This window comes from Coccidioides immitis, assembly GCF_000149335.2.
Source record: "Coccidioides immitis RS genomic scaffold supercont3.6, whole genome shotgun sequence".
Taxonomy (NCBI): Eukaryota; Fungi; Ascomycota; class Eurotiomycetes; order Onygenales; family Onygenaceae; genus Coccidioides; species Coccidioides immitis.
This window is the reverse complement of record NW_004504312.1, coordinates 3,168,183-3,187,053: the sequence shown is the minus strand read 5'-3', so window position 1 is coordinate 3,187,053 and position 18,871 is coordinate 3,168,183. Positions and strand designations below refer to the sequence as shown.

Below are 18,871 nucleotides of genomic sequence, written 5' to 3'. Positions count from 1 at the left end.
ACAAAACTGCTGACAACAAACTCTAGGCGCTCATGCAAGACCACTTTGATATATGGTAGTAGAAAATGCGAGATACCTCAAATGTCTGACTCAGAGAATATTTATCAATCTTTATCAAAGTTATTCGTTGGTAGAAATGAGCAAATCTACGATATTGAGATTCTCCCATCAGGGTTCGGCCCACTGCTTCAGGATGGAACCAATATCGGAATCACAAAGCGCGCTCTCGCCCAAGCATTTCTTATTGCAAGAAAGGCTTTCTTCGGGTCACTGAAGGATGGCAATGCTAGAGAGGATTCGGTTATTGTAGGGCAAACAACGGATTCACCCACTAATACCAATATAAGAGTGGCATCCGAAATCATCCTCCTCTTCGACTCCGAGCACCTGACAGTTTGCAATTGGCGCAAACGGAGAATCTGTGCCTTAAGAAGCTCTTTGCCGGCAAGTGACTACGCTAGATCACTTAAAGAGGAGCTTTCGTTTACTGCAACCTTGCTTCGCTCTCCGTTGCACCGACATGCTAAGTCTCCTACTTTGTGGTACCACCGATATTGGGTCATGACCGAAGTCCTTAGACTCGACCCTTGCCAGATACAATCAGTTTTATTAGAGATACCCCAGATGCAATCAAGCGTGGATGATGTGATGATCAGCGAAAAACTTCTCCAACGTGAATTTGCGGTAGGCCTGAAGGCTGGAGAGCAACACCCGATGAACTATTACGCCTTTAGCTATCTACGCCAGCTCCTTGCCCTGTTGAGCCGATTCCGAGATCGTGGCCTAGACCTACTCAATAGCGAGATGACAAGGCAAAAACACGGTGACATCCTTACCACCCCACTGAATAGTGATATCCAGTTGCATTCCTTCCAGGATATGGCGAGCGTGCTGCTTGAAGGGATGCATAGATGGTGTCTAGACCATCCACCCGACATTTCTGGTTGGACTTTCCTGTTGTATTTGCTTGAGGTTGTCGACGATGCACCACTCCAGACAGTCATGGTCGAAAAGACTATCAAATATGCTCTCGATGTGGGCTGGGAAGGGGAGGCATTGTGGGTATTCGTCGCACTTGCCATATCAAATTTTCGACTTGACCTTGAGGCGTTTTCCCGCATGGATCACGGAATAACCAGACGGGACAATGAAGCTGGCCATGCTACACAAATCCGCCGCCATTGGGCTGATTTAGCTGCTCAGGCGAAGGCTCATTTCAAGGGGTAGTGGATGCCACAACGTTCCTTCAAATTTTTGGATGCCTTGTGCGAAGCACAGATTTACCATTTTGAATCCGTAAATTAGCGGCATTAACACATAATATATATAAACGCTCTATTCCAACTGAATGATGCCGCTAAATCATTAAAATCGCTTTCGTTTCGTCATCTGAAATAAACGGAAACCTCAAGAAACGCATGATTACCCTTTGTAGTAGGGCAGCCTCCATCGTACTATTCCCTCACCGCGCCTTAACATGAATTCCGTAGTTCGCGGGTGGGATAAAATTGCCGGATCAAGAGTGACCATACGAATGTCCCGTCATTATATACCGGTGAGGGTGCAAAACGAATTATGAACGTAGCTATTTCTTTTTACCCCCGCCAGCAGCGTCTGCGGCTTTTTTGGCATTGGCTACACACACCAAAAGGGGTCTCATTAGCTTCCGAAATGCTTCGCAAGAGAAAGGGACATTTCTTCGTACCTGCTTCCTGTTTTGCACGCATGATGGCTGCTTGAGCTTCTTTAGTCCGGGCAAATTCAGTCCCCGACATATTATTTTTCTTTTTCTGCACGGAGTTAATATATATCTAACAGAAGCAACGGGCAAAGATAGCAATTTCAACGTAGCTCTAGTGAGGCGGAGGTCGTGGATTTGAACTTTCTGGAGCAGTTAGAGGATGAAGGGGCGCTTTACCTGCTGAGCCATCTCTTTTTGAGTTTTCTCACGAGCCTTCTCACGCTGGTTTCCACGGGCCATCTTGGATGCGGTTTACTCGAACACAGTTTGCAGTGAGAGCAGTGGAGGGACGAGCAAAGGCAGCGGTGTGAGCTGGGCGACACCGTTGTCGCTCACGCCGGAATTAAGCCAAGCAGAGCACACGTGTTGAACGTGGGGTTGCTCTGTTTGCAATGTTTGTTATGTTTGTTCCTTTTTAGCTAGTCAGCCTGCCCTGCGGGTTTTGAGCCCTAATTTCCGGATCCAGACAAGCCTGTCCCAACCTCTTCCCATCGTCGACTGGAATCTCTCCATCACGCCGGTATCTGAGCTTTTCCTCTCTCATAATACCAGTTTGGAAAGACTCCCAAGTATACTTAGATAAGCGCTGGGGACCAGCACAACCGCTGTCAAGGGGGTTGTCTCCACACAGCTGTCAGAGTCCGGCGCCAAACAACTGGCCTATGAGCATGCAGATTTGTTGCAGAAAACACCCGTCCAGGAGCGGCGATGCGTTTCATCAGGAACAAGGTCAAGCTGCCCAACTTACTCCCATAGCCAGTCCATAGAAGCCCTGTTCGATTTGGTGGGATGGCTGGGGGCCAGAGAGTCTTGAGCTCTCCATTCCTGCTATTTTCCTCCGTTCTTTGCAGGCACTTCCTGAAACATGGAGTTTGCCCCTAGCTGCCTATCTATTGCAGGGCAGAAATTGCTAGAAATGAGTGATTTCCAATGCCGATGACGCGGGAAGAACACTTCACATGGAATACAAGAAGCGGCTGCTCTCTCAATCATTGTGAATGCACCAGTCAATGGACTGGTTCCTGTCATTTCTCATTCTTCACCTTTGTTTCACAGCCATTCTCTCATAGATATTTCCCTCCCTCCAGTGTGATCAATCCTTTCCTCTCCTGAATACTCTTCTTTTTTTTATTTAGAGGAGTTTTTTCGCCCTTTCCTTTGCTTTTGGCTTTTGAGGCGCTCTGGTTGTGGCCTTCAATGGCACATTCAACAATATGTTGAATCTGCAGTGCTAAGCCTTCACATCCATTTCTCAAAGATCTTTTACTGCCTGTCAGGCTACAGGGCATAATCTCTTTCTTTCTTTTTTGTTTTTTTTTTTTTCAGTCAAGCTCCTACATCTTCGCCAGCGACGCTCTTTTTCTCCCCTTCACCCCGTCCTTCTAGCCCTGGTATACGCGAAATATAACCCTTCGGGTCTCTTTCATTCAGCGAATCTCGCTCATCTCGCCTCGGCTATCTATTCGAACACATATTGCGCTATAAATTTCAGCTTCAAAGATGGCTCTTATTAAACAACCCCTGGCCGGCCCGGGATATGTGATCCTGAATGTTGTCAGGGTTATGAACATCATTGCTCTTCTCTCAGTTATTGCTGCTTGCGCTGTTATGCTGGTCAAGACCTTCATCGTCAGCAAATTTTTCCTTTTCGACGCCGTCACTCATGTGGTGGTTGCTAGTGTCAGTCGTAAGTCCTATCGAGATAGCTGCCATCATTTTGCTTGTATGTACTAAAAACATGCAGTTTTTCTAATAGTTTCCGAATTAAACATCTTTCGCGCGTATTTCAATCGCAATTGGCCGTTGCTTGGTCAGAATTCAGGATTTGTCACGTTAGGAACGACTATGATTGTCCTCGGGGTGTCAACTCTTGGGAACCTCAATAAAGAAGCTACAAGCCAAAAGTCTCTAGGATTAGCATTTTGGAGAATTGTGATATCCTCCGGCATTGTTGTGATAATTGTTGGAGTTGTCAATGTCATTGTTGTATGTCCCTGCCTTTCTCCTTTTGTTTCTTGACGACATCGTTTGCTAATGCCCGCCATTCAGAGCTTTGTGTTCCAAGATAGGAACATCGGAGTCACGGCCCGCCATGTCCGCGCTCATGGAGCTGTTGCCGAGCAAAAGGTTATCACTAGAGACAGCAGCCACAAGTCTTTCCAACTTTCGCGTAAAGATTCGCTCCCGACATATCGCTCGTCTTCCTCCAATTATTCTAGCCCAAGGGCGGTATCTACGAGAACCGCCTCGGTGCGCGCTACACCCAGAATCCCGATAAAGATTTCATCTCCGATCAATGATAACCAGGATCAATTTGGCAAATTTACCGCCGAACCTGATTTGGCGGTACCCAACCTGGCACATCACCCAGCAATGTATTCCGACCGGGTATGATTCTTTAACATAATAGAGCGAGTCATGCGATGGTTTCAAGATAATATTCTCAATTCGTCTACCCACGATTGGGAAAGAAAACGTTCTTTGATTATCTGTTGGGAAATCTGGGGGTTTCAGGCGTTCGAGCATAGGCACTTGAAGAGATAGCGTCCACACGATCTTCCCTTTATATTAAATGTACTTGTATCTAGTCATAGCTATTCTATCCTTTAGCAAGTCGCATTGGCTTCTCTAATACATGGACTTATGAATTCACTACTCTTGCCCTGAGCCTATAGTTACAATCCAAGCTGCTGGTTTTCTTCGGTCTGGGGAGAGCTTGAGCTTGGCGCTGCCATCACCTTTTCACGATCTCTAACCGCCAGCGTGGTCTATTGTTGGTAATTTCCACCAACTGCTGAAAGGCCCTCACACTTGCTTTTGGTTGGCACTGACAATGCAAGTCGGTCATTTATTTGATTTGCATGCTGAACCTCTCACTCCAAGACTAGCCTGTCCGCCTGAATCAACATGACGCTCTTTGATACGTACGCTTCTCGCCCTCAATCAACGCGAGGCGCCAGCTGACAGTAATCATGCAGCATTAAATCCCTCACCATCTTCTTCGCGCCCATCCTTATACCTCGTGCCATATCCCTAATCCGCGCGGTGCGGCAATCCGTCGCGCAGCGACGTCACATCTCGCCGAAGCCGCTCACTCCCCAGAGCTCCCGTGCCCTGAATATCCTCTTCTTCTCCGCTGCTCTCTTCTTTACCCTTAGCCTACCTATTCACCCACATGCTCCAGCCTCAAGCATTTTCTCCCTAACATCCTCGCGGTTTTCCACTCCCACAGAGCTCCTCTTCACCCGAGTCTCGCGCATCCGGCCCCTCACACACCTCGACACCTTACTCCGAGCGCAGTTCACCTCTCCCGCCGCCCGCAGGACCTACCTCCGCTTCGGCCCGGAAACGCTCCTCTCCTGCCCCTTCTGCGGCCCCGAAAATCCAAAGTCATACTTAATTTACTACATCTCCTCCAACGTCCTCCTCCCACACCTCTTTCACCTTCTCATCCTCGGAATTGTCACTTCCGCGCCCATCGCCGGCCCCATCGCCGCACGATGGAGGACCAAATTCTTCTGGACCGGATTCTTCTTCCTCCTGGCCGAATTAAGCTTCGTAGCCGCCTACAACCCGTACGAAATGGGTGTGCTGAACACATCGTTGATTCCCGGTAGTTTGTACACCCGTCTCTACATGGCGAGAACGCTAGGCCTTACAACCTTTGACGCGCTATGTGCGGGAATCATATATCTCTCCGCGACTGATCGATTCTTCTTTGGGACTAAGACTTCGTGCGCGTCAGTGGAGGAACAGATTGATGAATTTGCGGAGACGGTGGGTAGTAGTATTGCGAGCGCGATGGGCAAATTGCATGCTTTGGGGTTGGCGAAGAACGCCATTATGCGCGATGCGGTGTTGAGAGAGCGAGAGCGTGCAGTGTGGACGGAGATAATTGGGAGATCTGGGGGGATGGTAGGGGATGATGGAAAGAGTGTCCTGGACGATGAGAAGGTTGCACAGGCAGTTGCACAGGCTCTAGCAAAACGCGCGCAGAGTGAAAAGAGCGAGATCAATGAAGCTGACGTTATGAAGAAAGGGATGGAGGAAGCGGCGAAGTTCGTCGATGGGGTTACAGCTGGGCTGGAACTCGAAGGCTAAATAGGCGAGGGTATATATTGATTCGTCACTTCTCTTCCTCTTGAAAATCAATAAATACACAATTTTCTTCGATAGATCCCTCCCAGAACACCAAAGGGAATTTCTGTTGTCTTGTAACCATATATACCAAGCCAGTCCCACTATATACTTCGAAGATGAAGACAATATTATAAAACATTGGCTGAAAGGGGGTTAAAGGAAATAATTAGTCGATTTTGCTGCCATTTTCTTTGGCTTAAACCCCATGCTGAAATCAGTAACCATTAATCAATACCCTGAAAGTGATACTGCTTCCTCTTCCACGAGTGGACCTTGGTATGTTTTTCTCGCATACAGGAAATAGTACACCAAGCTGAAGGCCATCACTGCCACAATCAAAACACTGCTGTAGTTCATATCGTTGGGATCTGTCACAGGCGTGCGGGCTGGGAAGAAACTAAACACAAGAATCACAAGGAGATAGCAGAGAGCAAACACATTGATAATGGGTCCGAATTTGCCGAACCGCCAGGGTCCCCAAACAAGGCGAGACCCTGCAGTATTGGCCAACGTAGTTGGCGAATCCGAGGAATAGGAGATGCCTCCGGTGACGCGACGGTAGAGAAGCAAAGCAATTGCTAGCATGTAACTGATATATAGAGCGGCAACAGTCAAAGAGACCACAATATCGAAAGCCGTGAGAGAGCCGATGGTGATGAGAGAAAGCAGGATAGCAATGATAGTAATGGTCGCAATTGACCACAGAGGAACCATTGTGCGTTTTTCGACCTAGTTGTAATCAGTTTTTCTTTTCTTTCCTTTTTTTTTTTTTTCCAACTCTCATGATGGGGATAAAAATTACCCTTGACAGAATCCGCCAGCCAGGAAGACCACGATCGCGTGCAAACGACCAGACCATTCTTGATGCAGAGGCGAGGAAACCAACATTTGCACACATGGCAAGAGCAGTAATAATGCTCGCCATGGCAGCGGCTCCTCCGACTGAGGGAGAAGTAGCTTGTCTGAAGATTTCCATGAAAGGGAAGCCTGTGGGTGAATCAAGAGCGGCATCAATATCTTGAGTGCAAAACAACACAGCAATGATCATTCCAAAACCGAGCGATCCGTTGATCACCAAAGTAAGCATGATTGATCGCGGTACGATGACAGAGGGTCGCTGGATTTCCTCGGACATCTAAGGAATTGTTAGCAATCGAACACATTTGAAAAAAAGGAGAATCGTACATGATAAGCGCCATCAAGTCCTAAGCGAAATGTTAGTCACGCCAACAGCCCCAGTTTGGAGATATACGACTCACCAAGGAAGGCAAACGCATTTCCAGTCAGGCCAACCAGAAATGACAAGCCATTACTTGACCAGCCACCGTCATTTTTAAAGACTGTAAAAATCACTTCCGGGTCCGCCTTCTCGGATAGCTTGACCAAGGGGATCAGAACAGCAAAGAACCCCAGGATGTGCAGAATAAGGATCAAGCCTTCAATTTTTGGCAGTAGTCGACTGATAACCGTGTTGATAAAGACACAGAATAACACGACTGCCCAAAGCAGAAGCGTCCCATGCCAGTTTTGAGGGGTATAGTCGGGCTGTGTCAACGCAATTAGGCCTTGAATAAGGCCACTGGTCAGAGAGCAAGTGGAGGCAATGGAAGCTTGCCATCCAAGAACAGTAACCCACCCTGTCATGTAGCTTAAAAATTTGCTCCATCTAGGCGGCGCAAGCATGGCAACCCAGTGATATTGACCGCCAGACGTCGGAGCCATAGAAACCAATTCCGAAAGAGAAGCGAATACCGCAAAGTTACCGAGCCAGACAACAAGGTAGCCGTATATCAGGCCAGCATATCCACCGTTTTCAAGACCGGTAACGAATAAGATCAGAGCACCTTCCCAAGTAATAAGGACGGTACAGCTGAAACCAAGGATGGACATAAACGCAAAGTTTCGCTGGCGAAAGGGGATGGCTCTTGTCAGCTTTGCGCTCACGACTTAGGTTGAGGATGAATTTGTACCCTTAAAACTTGCTTCTTCCCCAGCCGAAGAAGCTCATCGCGATCCCGATCCTGTGAAACCTGGCTCGCTTGGGTTCTGGCACCAGCTTTGGTTCCATTGCCATTCAAAGAGCCAAGCTCTTGAGCTACTTCCTCCTTCATCATGGTCAAGGGCACCAAAGTTCAATGGGACGAAGTTACCCTCAGGTTGAAGGATCGATTGAACATCGATTAAAAGGGTATAAAAGGGGAACAAAGGCTCCCGGACTAATGCTGAGCAGACAAAAGACGATGAAGATGGCGAAGAAGAAGGAGACCTCGAAGGGAAAAAAATAAATAAATAAATAAAAAGAGAGAGAGAGAGAGAGAAAGAGAAGGTGGGAGGCGGGGAAGAAAGAAGAAATTCAAGAAGAATACGGAGTACTCCGTCGACCGAAAAGAAAGCGCCTGGTCTTGACTATGTACGGAGTAATATTGTGAGAAATAATAATGTGTAATGCACGGAGAGGAGAAAATCTAGTGAGGGAGAGAGCGCGAGCTCTCGGTATGCGGAAACTAAGTCTCGTTGGAACAATAATGCATGGTCTTCGAGAATTTAGCCGTGCATTTGACGTGGCGCGACCCTGAGGACATGGTACCTGGAACTAGCTGGGGTCTGGGGGTGGTTTTGCCATGTTTTAGCTGGTTTGCTGAGACTGCGGAAGTATCGAAAAGAGCGCAGCCGGCGAGAACAGCTTAGGCGAAATGGGTCACTGTTTGTTCCCCGACGCGATTGCAAGTCAGTTGGCGAAAGAAGAACTAACGGACTCGTTCACACATGGACCAGTTCGGAGGGTGGAATGCAGGCATTACTCGCGCTGCTGGGATCCTTGTGCAAGGGTATCGGGGGCTAGTGTGGAAGTTTGATTGCTGCGTGTGGCTCCTAGTGGAAGAGATTGACATCAAGGTCGTACTTTATCCCTGACTGGACCAGATACTTATTGGACAGGGCCCATCACGATGAACTTCTTTGGTTCATCGACGGAAAGTGTCTGTTGGAGCAGGAGAGTTGTCTTGATATTGCAGCGAAGTGGCGCTGGCTGGCGCTGGCTAGGGCCAAGGGGAGGCTCGATTCCACGCCGTCCACTGGTATCTGCAAGCCCGCAAGCTTTTCCGCTGGAATTGTCAGCGGCATTGTTGTTGCTCAGTATCACTATCGAATGAAAGGCGATCGAGACCACGACGACGACGACGACAACGAGCGAAATAACGAAAAAGTTGAAAGTAAATGTTTGCAGCGTTTGGCAGCGGTGTGGCTAGCGGGCTGAACCCTAACAGCAGCGCCTCCATCAGGTAAAGCTCCCGCGTTCTTTAAGGGCAGTCCTTAGGGCACTCTGGGCACAAGGAGCGCCTAACCTTAACCCATAAGTAGTTACCAAGTAAAAGACTTTTGCCGCCAAGGATTTCTTCCCGCTGGGAGACTTAGTTGCCACAAGCCTCTCTGGACCAAGTCCAAAATAGCCACCAGGACATCCATTGCTCCATACGCTGTACATGCAAACGGGATCCACCTTTCTACTGCCTGACATCTCGTTTAAATCTTTAGCAGCCACATGGGACCCAAAAAAAAAAAGTTGCCCGCAAGTACGGAGTACGGTGTGAACCTCCTCCTCCGCCTTCAGTCAGAGCTTAGCTCAAAGCGTTTCTCGTGGGTGTGGGGGGAAACGGATACGAGGCGTAGATGGAGTGTTTTTGGCCCACTCCACAAGAAATGCGTTAGCTGCTAATTAACTCCGGGAGCTCACGAGCCTGTGGACAAAATTCTGCTGCTTCTTATTGCTCCGAAGTGAACCCTAATTTCAAAATGTGTATGGATGTGGGAGGAAGAACGGAGTACGGAGTACTCCGTACAGACATGCATCTGGACGAAACACGTACATTTTCTGCCGGAGACGAGGCCTCATTGGCCACGAAAATGGCGAGTACCAAGCTGAAGGCTCTCTGCCACCTTCGTACGACACAGAGTTAGTTGAGCGAATAATGGGAATGAAAATGACCTGCGTCGCAGGAGGAGGTCCTCTGTGCTGAGGTACACATCTCTCAGAGAGGACGAGCCCAACTAGGTGGCTAATCATCTCCATGAATGTTGTGTACTGAAGCAGACGGGCAGTTTCGAGGTCTTGAACAGCATTGTCCACCTTCGTTAGCCAGACTTGCCCCAAGGCGTCTCTCTTGGTTGGGAGAATCCTTATTCAATATTCTCCTGTGCCAGCATCGTTACATCCGTCCCGATGCGGGATCCCCAATCGATAACTGGCTAGTGGCCCCTGCTCGCCTGCTGCAAATCGAACTTCCCGGAATCTTAATTGTTCACGACCGTCCGAACCAGATTACGCGCGAGGATAGGCCCAGACTATCCAACAAGCCGCCGATCCAGGATGATCCCAGGAGCGACCACTCCATCCGGGATCTCCCAACGGATTTTCACTTCTGTTGCAACTGGCAGCTAGGTTTTATGGCACCATTCTGTCCGAAAAATAAAAGAAAAGAAAAGAAAAGAGACCAAAGGAAAAGCCCTTGACTAGGAGAGTTGAGACAAAAATGATGCGTCAGACGAGATGATTCATTACTGAGATTCTCCAAACCACATAGACTGCTGGATGGAACCTTTTTTGAGACTCTTATTTGTCCCACCATGCGAGAGAACGAAGCAGATGAAATTTTTTGGGCAATGACGCCAAGGTTTGAACACCATCTCGGCTTGCTTCACCGAGAAAAATAAGGATGCACACCTGCGGGCGGCCCGCCACCATTAATGGCTCGTTCATTGATCTTCGAGACTCGAACGACATAACCGCCTGACTGGTTCCCGCCTCATGTTCGTGCCTTCAGGCTTGGTCCGATCCGAAATAGCAAGAATCCGAAAGCTCTTTGGAGAGGCTCGGATAATCGAAACTATCCCCAGCTCTCCATTGAAGTAGCCTTGCATACACATGCGTGTACTCCGTACGAAAGAAAGAAAATAATAATAATAATAATAATAATATTCCACACGCTGCTCGTTTGTACTGTACGTCCTCAGCCATGCCGCAGCAGATCAATTAACTACCCTCGCCAGAAATTGCCTTCGCGTGAGGGGAATCCTTGCGGGCGCATATTCTAACGTCCTCACTTCTCACACATCGACCTTGTCAATTCCCAAGGCTCCCTGGGATATACGGAGTACATATTTCATTAAATATTGTACCTGTCCATCGAATCCGGATTGATACTAATTTATTTATTTATTTTTTTTATCATTTTGAGAAAAACCTCCCTCTATTTTTACTGTTTTGCCATTTGCTGTTATCGCCAATGATAATGGTGATTCTTCCTACTTCTGTTTTCGATTGACACTTCAACATCAGCCCCTTTTTGCTTCCTGTTTGCGGTTGATTGTCGTGACTATCATGAGAAGAGGAGGTGTGGATATTACTTTCATCTAAGTTTGCGAATGGCGCAGACTTTGATCACAGACACCGACAAGTCTGCGTTGGTGGATATTTTCGTTTGGATATTTTTGGTCATCGCCGTACTCTCAGTTATCGCCTCGACTTCAACAAAAATAGCGATTCGAGGACGACCGACAACTGAAGATTATATTATCCTGGTAGCTCTGGTGAGAATAGTTATCATTTTACTGCTTGTTTAACGGTTTGGGTGCGTTTTAATACTAATGAACTCCCTTAGGCATTTTGTATTGGGCAGTCCATCACTGTTGGGATCCAGAATCAGAATGGATGGGGGAGATATACCAACACTTTAAGTGAATCTCAGCTGCAGACAGTTTTGAAAGTGTGTTGTCGCCAAACATATTTTCCGGAGCAAACTAACTCATGAGCTTATAGGGCGACTATGCTGCGAGTTTCTTATTCATTACATCCATATGCCTCACGAAAATTGCCCTGCTTGTTCTAAGCCTCCAATTTGCCCTGCTGAAGCAATACAAATACACTATATATGCTCTCGGGACCATAGTGATCCTATGGACAATGTCATCAATGTTCGTGGTCGGTTTTCAATGCCGTCTGCCTGAACCATGGAACTATGTCAATAATATCTGTGTGGGAAGGGTATGAATCTTTCTTGAATGAGCCCCGGTATGCTTATGGAAGGCCTGTGCTGATAGTTTGCAAAACCAGAAAAACTTTTGGAATTTTTATGGGGCGATGAACATTCTGACCGATGTTATCCAAGTCGGCCTAATGATCACCATCACATCTCAGATTCAGACTTCAACAAAGCGCAAAATAACCATCGGCTCTGTTTTTGGAGCCCGCTTACTGTATGTCAACCCCAGAAGCCAAATACACACCGCAACAACCATCGTTACTAAAAGCTAGGGTCAACAGTGTTGTGGTCGTGGTGGCTTTACAGCTGTACTTTCTCAACCAGGTCCCCGACACCAGCAATGCGACATTCGATTACTGGCAGATGACAATCTGCACTCAGATTCTCCAATCCCTTGCAGTCGTCACGGCATGTATGCCGTTCCTCAAACCTTTCCTTGATAGCCTTGAGTCCGGGTTACTTCGTGCGGATGATCAATACCGCCGATCGACCGCCAAGGGATCTTATCGATACAATTTATCCGGGTCCAAGTCGTCTGCGAGAAGGGCAGCACGCAGAGAGGCTGGCGAGTTCAACGAACTGGGCGTGTTGAGCTCGAACCATGGCCGTGCACGTAATGGCCATGGGTCGCAGGTTGAAAGCGGTGGGGTAGACTGGGATGAATCGAACAGCCAGTCGAGCCAGTCGCGGATAATCAAGGAGACGCGGACGTTCACAGTTGACGTTGAGGTACGTAATAATCACGGTAATGAGTTCTGAAATGGGATATGGGTTTAGTTACGGGAACGGGATAACTTTTAATGAGAGGAAATCCAAAAGCAATAGATGACGAAATCAGAGGCGAGGCCCTCTTTTCTTTTCTTTTTCTTTTTCTTTTACTCTCTTTTCTTTTTCGACTTGGATGTTTTAACTATTGGTCATCTTCCTTTTTAGTCTGTAGTTTTGTGCCGAGATGGATGTACCAATTATTTCTTTTTTTTTCTATTCGTCGATATACCCCTTCAGTTTGTACGTACGAGTGATTTATTTCTCCGATGAGTCGAAACCTTCCAGCCCGGCTCTCCTTTCTTTCCCCCCTTTCAATATGACTCGGATCGGTCACACGCAAAAGAATTTTGTCATTTCATTCGCTTTCAGCCGATCAGAAAAGCTTAGCCTGAAAGGGTGATCAAAAGCCAGCGATATCCGCCATCCCTGCAGATGTACGGAGAGATTGCGAATACCACTCCTCCTTGCCCCATACATGTACAGCGTCCTCTGTATTCTCTGCGCAGCTAGGATAACCGTCCCATTCAGCCAGTCACGTTCTGAAATCTCCATTATCTCCAGCCCCATAAGCATAAAGTAGAACTATAATCAGGGATATTCTTCAGGGAGCTTTCTTAGCGACGGGACCAACCCAATCGTAGTCCTCGGTCAGCGAAATTCACATGCAGCTAGAGCCACTCGCTTCCTTCAAATCTGGGAATAGAGTTAGGAGTTCCTTTCAAAGCCCGAAATTCTTAACATCTGTTATCCAAGTTTTTCCTCCAAAAGGTCTGAATCGATAAACGGAACTAGTCAATATCTTAATCCAAATTCTTTCAGATGGTGAGCTTGGCTCAATTCCAACCAGGAGCGATAGTTGGTTTCTAGAGAACAAAATCGGTGTGCAAATACCTCTAGAATGCAGCGAGATACGGCTTCATGGCACGGAATATGTCCACTCACGAGAGACAGATGAATACACAGGCGAGCTAGGTTCCTTTTTAATGTCGAGCTACCCTTTTTAACGAGCTCATTCAAAGCAGCCCTTGAAAGATCCAGCCCAGCTACCCAGCCATCAGCTAGTGAGCCTTCCACAAAGTCTCTACCTCAGAGCTTCAGTTGAGACGCCCAGCCAACTGCATGCAGGGTAGACTATGGCCTCATGGAGCCTGCACATTTCCCTTTTCATACTTCAGTTCATACCTAGAGAACATCCCGTTTTTCGGGTAGCTTTCATATTTGTTTTTGATGGTTATTAGCTTTTCATCCCTCTGATATCTGGGACTCCACTATGAGCACAAAGAGATGGGGCAATGGTCCATGGAGGGATGTGTCGAATGGGATGAAAATTTAACAGCCAGTGTGTGGGGATTTCTTGACTCAATTTTTGGTCGCAAAACTTCGTTATCAGAGACTATAGCCTTTCTTATCCATTCAAGGTACTTAGCGAGTCCCGATTGTACGGTTGATATGAAACCATGTCTGATTAATTGGGTGGAAGAGGAATTAACTGCCCGTTAAGAAACAGAAACACAGTTTGAAAGGAGCCTGTGTACCAGTAAGGAATAGAGAGCGGGCCCCTAAGGCATATGTAACATAACGACTTGGTGCAAATACACATATTTCTCCAGGTTTCGGGTCACCTGCAGAGCATGTGGCATTCTCCATACAGATATGGAGTAGACGATGCATGTATGTTGCGCAGCCATGCAAGGGCGGTTGCTCCTGAAACAATCTCATAAACATTGGCGAGTGGGCTTTGGGCGGGATGAGACTTTTCTGGAATTTTCTTGGGCTGATGATCATATGAAGGGATTAGACGTCGTGTAACCTCCTTGGTGTACGGAGTTACTCAGCAACATAATTGTGACGCTCTCCGCAAAGAAGTCTGATTCCATACGGACAGACATAGTTTCATAGATTTTCCGTAGTTGCAGGTATATATGTTCTGTACATACGTACGAACATACCATCGCTTTTCCATGATTGGCACCCGGCAAATGAAGTCCAGTTATATCAGCCCACTGGATCGGTACCTGCGTTGTCCACAGTAACATACCCTGGACATTGCCCGCCGGGCCACATTCACAAGGGTCAATCCGCCGCTTTCCAAGAGATGGTTATCTCCAGGACGCCTCCAGGAACCCTCGAACTCCGACCATGGCTCCACTCTCGAGCGCACAAAAGAACCAAGAAACGTGGAATGTTAAGTTCCCGGCCCTTCGTTATCGATATGCATCTGCATGGATTGCCCATCCAATAATTATCGTCTCTACGGCATATGCTGTTCCGGAACCTCAATAAAAATGCCGCTCGGCCCAAAACGTCTGTATTCCGGTCTGGATTGCGCCAGAAGCATCAACCCAATAGTTCGATGCTGAGTTACCAACCACGAGAACTTCACAAAAGCCAGCCCCCAATCAATAGCAACCGGGACTTTGTGTCCAACTAACCACATTCAAGTACTCCGTATGAAGTGCAAAGGTATGCGGAGTAAAGACACGTTTGGCTTTTATCCACATCCCTGCGAACGGCCCAGCGCTCAAAGTCAATTCAATCGATAAATATCGGAATTAGCGGAATTCCATCTGGCGATTCAACGAGTCAATGGTTCATTTCCAGATCTGCGCGTCCCGCAGGCTGACTCTAGATTTCTTGATGCCACATAAAATACATCATACTACAAGACAGGAATGCCAGATCGACTGCCTCCCAAACGCATAACATGGTTCCTTCGATTTTCTAGAAATCGGGGTCATTCCTGGGCCCCTTTAGGATACCGTTTTAGGATACCGGGATTGAATGTTTGAAAACTAGGATGATCCCGTCCGGCGGTTGCGCTCATTGACCATGATCATACTTGTCTGTCTCGTTGGAGACCAACTCAACCATGAGCATTGTGTTCGCGAGGGCAGTGTCGTTCCGTCAGAGCAGTTTTAGAAAGAGAGCTACTGTATGAGCGTCAGAGAGTTATGGCCAACGCCGCCGTTATGCGTATTGACTTCTTTGTATAGTTAAGTAAAATGTATCTGGAGCATGATTTATCGAAGGTTCGAGGGTATACACAGGTCATCACACCCGTAATATTTGCTTCTGGCATATTTGCGGCGTGCTTTCTGGAGTGATTCACGGATTTCTTTTGCTGCAATCCTTTTCGACCTGGCGAGCTTCAGTTTACGCATACTCTCTCTATCAGTGTGTACGGCCTTGTGTTTCTAAGGATCTTAGCCATGCTTTCACCGATCATCATCCAGACGGCCAGATCAGTTTCGAATGAGGGACTGAACGTCAATGAGGCTGCGGGAACGAAAGTGGTGGGTTTTTCCTTCAATCTCCCAGCTCCAAACCACTTGGGCGCTTCAATAAATCCAATGAACCGTAAGTTCTCATGATGCCATTGCCGACCGGAGTGTTTTTATTTCGTTTCACAAGCGGGTATTTTCTTTGTTTTCTCCAAATCGGAAATGAAAAGTTCGCCTTCAGGCGTTCTGGTAGAGCGAAGGACTGCCAATCCAATGTGAAGTAAAAATTCTCAATCGAGTCTCACGGCGGCCTTTGCTTATCTATTCTTGAGGCATTGTTCTGGTGGGCGTGTCCTACCGTCCGTTCGCCCAACTCGAGCTTGAGAGCCTCCTCCCGAATTGCAACATGCTTGAGGAACGCAAAGGATGTCGCCTTGAGCATGCTCTTGTTGATCGAAACTAAAGGTCGCGGAAAGGAAAAGGAAACGAACACGAATCAGCAATTGTTCGACCTAATAGCCGCAGCTCTTCAACGGTATGCCTGTCTTAATGCCTTGACCCTCTTGCCCCGGCACAGAGAGAGGGGGGGGAGAAGGGGTAAAAGAAGGTGGTATTACTGAGAACGAAATCGAGGGGTTTGGTCCGGTTTTGCAGATTATGGGTGATTAACGCTTCAAATGTTTGTTCTCAATCCATAGGCAGCAACAAAACAAACAGTAGCAAGACTTTAGAAATAGGACATCCTCTCGGCCTTTCATGGAGATTGAGGAGATTTACCCTCGAGTATATCCAAAGCCATGGTGAGAATAGAAGGATGCTAAACCACACACATCAAGCCATAACAAGCGGCTTGACAGGAAAAAGATCGTTTGGCCGTTAAGAAAAAGAAGAAAAAGAAAGAAAGAAAAGAGGCATTGCTTCCTGGTACGACTTTTCTCGAAACTAAGAGCAATATTCGACAAGTGGGATATAGACCCTTTAGCTGGAGAACTTGTGAGATAAGAGGGAGCCGTGCTGTAAACGAGCTTATTGGATAAGGATATCACGAGGGTAATTCCTCTTGAGACACAGGCGATGAAATAGCAGGAATTCTCGGTATGAAACGAGCGCAATTTTCATCCCATCTCTTTGCTGATCGCATTCATTTGTTGCTGATGCCAGGAAATAGGAAATAGAACCGTCAGGCTCAACAGTCTCTTGACTTGTTGGCCAAATTCACATCGTGCCGCTCACTTCAGTGTATGGTTGATTTAAAGCCTGTTTTTCGATAATAGGCTTCGATTATCGCGCCATCAAGGTATTGTGACTCCGTCTTGTTTGGATTCCTTGCCATAATGAAGGCACGGTAGACTTATCTTGTCAGTCATGAATATTTGCAAAGCGATGTTCCATTTTTCGCCACGGCAAACAAACGCACCACTGCGATTGAGGAAGCGCAGAAATTCTCTCGTGTGTATGCTAGGAAATCCCTCATTGTGGCATCCCTAACTGAATAATCGTTAGGAGTTCTGTCATATGCTTGTGCGGCGATATCAATCTCGGATGCCTCAGGGGTTTGCAACAAAGTCTCATACTTTTCTGGGCACCATTTGATCTTCTGTTCTACATTCTCGCTCCCCCCACAACCCATGGAAATACCTCCGCCGATTCGTCTCCCTAGTCGTAAACATTGCTGACAGCACTGAAGTCCAAGCAATGCACTCCACTTTGCAGATACGAGCTTCTTGGAAGCCCGGTTTATAGGCTTTTTTGAGTCGACGAGAATCCGGAAAGGGAGCCCAGGCAGTTTTCAAACATTCAAGCCGATCAAGGAACCAAAAGACTCGCAGCGAAATGTTATAATATTCGACCTCAATCTGAGAATCCATGTGTAAGTCAGGCGTGGATAGCGACTGGATCCAGCTGTGGTGTCCAGCTATTCAAGTACGCAATGCTGCTATCCCCTAAATACGTTCCCTCTCTATGTTGTATTTGCCGCTTCGGTTATTGCTGCGAAGCTGAGGAGTACCTAACGCAAAGGCAGCCGGGTCATGCACAGTGTATACATTGCAAATACGGTCCCTGTATATCACCCAGATTTCGGAGACATTTGTGCAACAGAAGCTGGCGTGCGACAGTCATAATGATCGGAAATTAAGCGCTGGGCTTCAGTCAAATCATGCAAAGTGCATATATCTAGACACAAATACGTTAAAGTCTGCGTGTATATAGATATCCACGCGTCGGGGCCCTGTTTATCCTTCGAGTGGTCCTCTGCGCTATCCAGATTTCGTCGCGAATACCCACTTGCAAACGTACTCCTTTGTCCTCGTCAGTACCAATTGAGACTAGGATGATTTATCTTTTTAGACGCCAAGGAATGAATCGGAGCGCTTTGAAGGAACAGCTTCATAATTTGATATGGCGGGGTCCGAGGCAATTCAAGTGAGCAGTTTGACCGAAGTTGGTTATTTCTTGAAGGAACCGATTCGTGGCGAATTTCCTTTCCACGTTTAGGAATCAATATGGTAGTTAGTGGTCTCTCGCAGTTCGTCCTCATGGACTTAGGGGCAACATTAGCCGTTTCGTTGGTCCACATAGATCCGATCGTCCGATAGGACGGTTCAATCCTCGTACGGGCTTATGGGGGAGCATTGAACATGTTCACTCGCATTCCAGGGCAACCGCTGGAGTATCGAAGGACACAGAAAATCATGCTAGATCTTAGGAGATATGCCATAGTCTTAGGCTGGTAAAGTACATGTGGAACCCAGTTCCGAGCTTAGTAGACCCAAAAGGTCGAGTTGCTCTGGCTGTTGAATATTTTAGCAAGCAAGCGAAGACAAACCCGAGGCGTTAGCGATAAGTCGACAAGACTCAAAATCAGATTCTCGTTTGGGATGGGGGACGGACAATGTGGCCGTTAGCGATTCGTGTTGCAATCTATTCAACGGAACTGGAAGCGAGTATAGAACTCTCCAAGA

At 47.3% G+C, this 18,871-nt stretch overlaps 7 protein-coding genes across 7 annotated transcripts; 5 read left to right on the top strand and 2 right to left on the bottom strand.

Annotated features, from left to right (window-relative positions):
- The first annotated feature begins 60 nt into the window (after window positions 1-60).
- On the top strand, window positions 61-1,379 carry CIMG_04192 (uncharacterized protein). Its single transcript, XM_001244750.2, has one exon. It carries the CDS (start codon window positions 82-84, stop codon window positions 1,225-1,227), a length of 1,146 nt encoding a protein of 381 aa, XP_001244751.2. The 5' UTR covers window positions 61-81; the 3' UTR covers window positions 1,228-1,379.
- CIMG_04191 (uncharacterized protein) lies at window positions 1,302-2,011 on the bottom strand. The gene is made up of 3 exons (XM_001244749.2): window positions 1,919-2,011; window positions 1,706-1,790; window positions 1,302-1,635 (listed from the first exon to the last, which is right to left on the bottom strand). The coding sequence occupies exons 1-3, from the start codon at window positions 1,979-1,981 to the stop codon at window positions 1,586-1,588; spliced, it is 198 nt and encodes a 65-aa protein (XP_001244750.1). The 5' UTR covers window positions 1,982-2,011; the 3' UTR covers window positions 1,302-1,585.
- A 1,230-nt stretch (window positions 2,012-3,241) lies between these two features.
- CIMG_04190 (uncharacterized protein) lies at window positions 3,242-4,135 on the top strand (the record flags this gene model as incomplete). The annotated part of the gene is made up of 3 exons (XM_001244748.2): window positions 3,242-3,428; window positions 3,486-3,727; window positions 3,791-4,135. The coding sequence occupies 3 exons, from the start codon at window positions 3,242-3,244 to the stop codon at window positions 4,133-4,135; spliced, it is 774 nt and encodes a 257-aa protein (XP_001244749.2).
- Window positions 4,136-4,648: 513 nt separating this feature from the next.
- CIMG_04189 (uncharacterized protein) lies at window positions 4,649-5,842 on the top strand (the record flags this gene model as incomplete). Its single annotated transcript, XM_001244747.1, has 2 exons — window positions 4,649-4,665; window positions 4,720-5,842. The coding sequence occupies 2 exons, from the start codon at window positions 4,649-4,651 to the stop codon at window positions 5,840-5,842; spliced, it is 1,140 nt and encodes a 379-aa protein (XP_001244748.1).
- Window positions 4,932-8,143, bottom strand: CIMG_04188 (GABA permease). Its single transcript, XM_001244746.2, has 5 exons — window positions 7,852-8,143; window positions 7,141-7,786; window positions 7,067-7,086; window positions 6,684-7,016; window positions 4,932-6,610 (listed from the first exon to the last, which is right to left on the bottom strand). Exons 1-5 carry the CDS (start codon window positions 7,993-7,995, stop codon window positions 6,110-6,112), a joined length of 1,644 nt encoding a protein of 547 aa, XP_001244747.1. The 5' UTR covers window positions 7,996-8,143; the 3' UTR covers window positions 4,932-6,109.
- A 431-nt stretch (window positions 8,144-8,574) lies between these two features.
- On the top strand, window positions 8,575-9,137 carry CIMG_04187 (uncharacterized protein; the record flags this gene model as incomplete). The annotated part of the gene is made up of 2 exons (XM_001244745.2): window positions 8,575-8,664; window positions 8,757-9,137. 2 exons carry the CDS (start codon window positions 8,575-8,577, stop codon window positions 9,135-9,137), a joined length of 471 nt encoding a protein of 156 aa, XP_001244746.2.
- Window positions 9,138-11,120: 1,983 nt separating this feature from the next.
- CIMG_04186 (uncharacterized protein) lies at window positions 11,121-12,678 on the top strand (the record flags this gene model as incomplete). Its single annotated transcript, XM_001244744.2, has 5 exons — window positions 11,121-11,467; window positions 11,539-11,643; window positions 11,697-11,921; window positions 11,991-12,133; window positions 12,192-12,678. Exons 1-5 carry the CDS (start codon window positions 11,303-11,305, stop codon window positions 12,676-12,678), a joined length of 1,125 nt encoding a protein of 374 aa, XP_001244745.2. The 5' UTR covers window positions 11,121-11,302.
- Between the last annotated feature and the right edge of the window lie 6,193 nt (window positions 12,679-18,871).

Coding starts and splice junctions, on each gene's coding strand:
- CIMG_04192 (XM_001244750.2), top strand. CDS start 82: ATGTCTGACTCAGAGAATATTTATCAATCTTTATCAAAGTTATTCGTT.
- CIMG_04191 (XM_001244749.2), bottom strand. CDS start 1,981: ATGGCCCGTGGAAACCAGCGTGAGAAGGCTCGTGAGAAAACTCAAAAA. Junction 1,791..1,918: donor AAAAAGAGATGGCTCAGCAG/GTAAAGCGCCCC, acceptor AACTCCGTGCAG/AAAAAGAAAAATAATATGTC. Junction 1,636..1,705: donor GCGTGCAAAACAGGAAGCAG/GTACGAAGAAAT, acceptor TGGTGTGTGTAG/CCAATGCCAAAAAAGCCGCA.
- CIMG_04188 (XM_001244746.2), bottom strand. CDS start 7,995: ATGATGAAGGAGGAAGTAGCTCAAGAGCTTGGCTCTTTGAATGGCAAT. Junction 7,787..7,851: donor GGAAGAAGCAAGTTTTAAGG/GTACAAATTCAT, acceptor CCCTTTCGCCAG/CGAAACTTTGCGTTTATGTC. Junction 7,017..7,066: donor GACTTGATGGCGCTTATCAT/GTACGATTCTCC, acceptor ACAATTCCTTAG/ATGTCCGAGGAAATCCAGCG.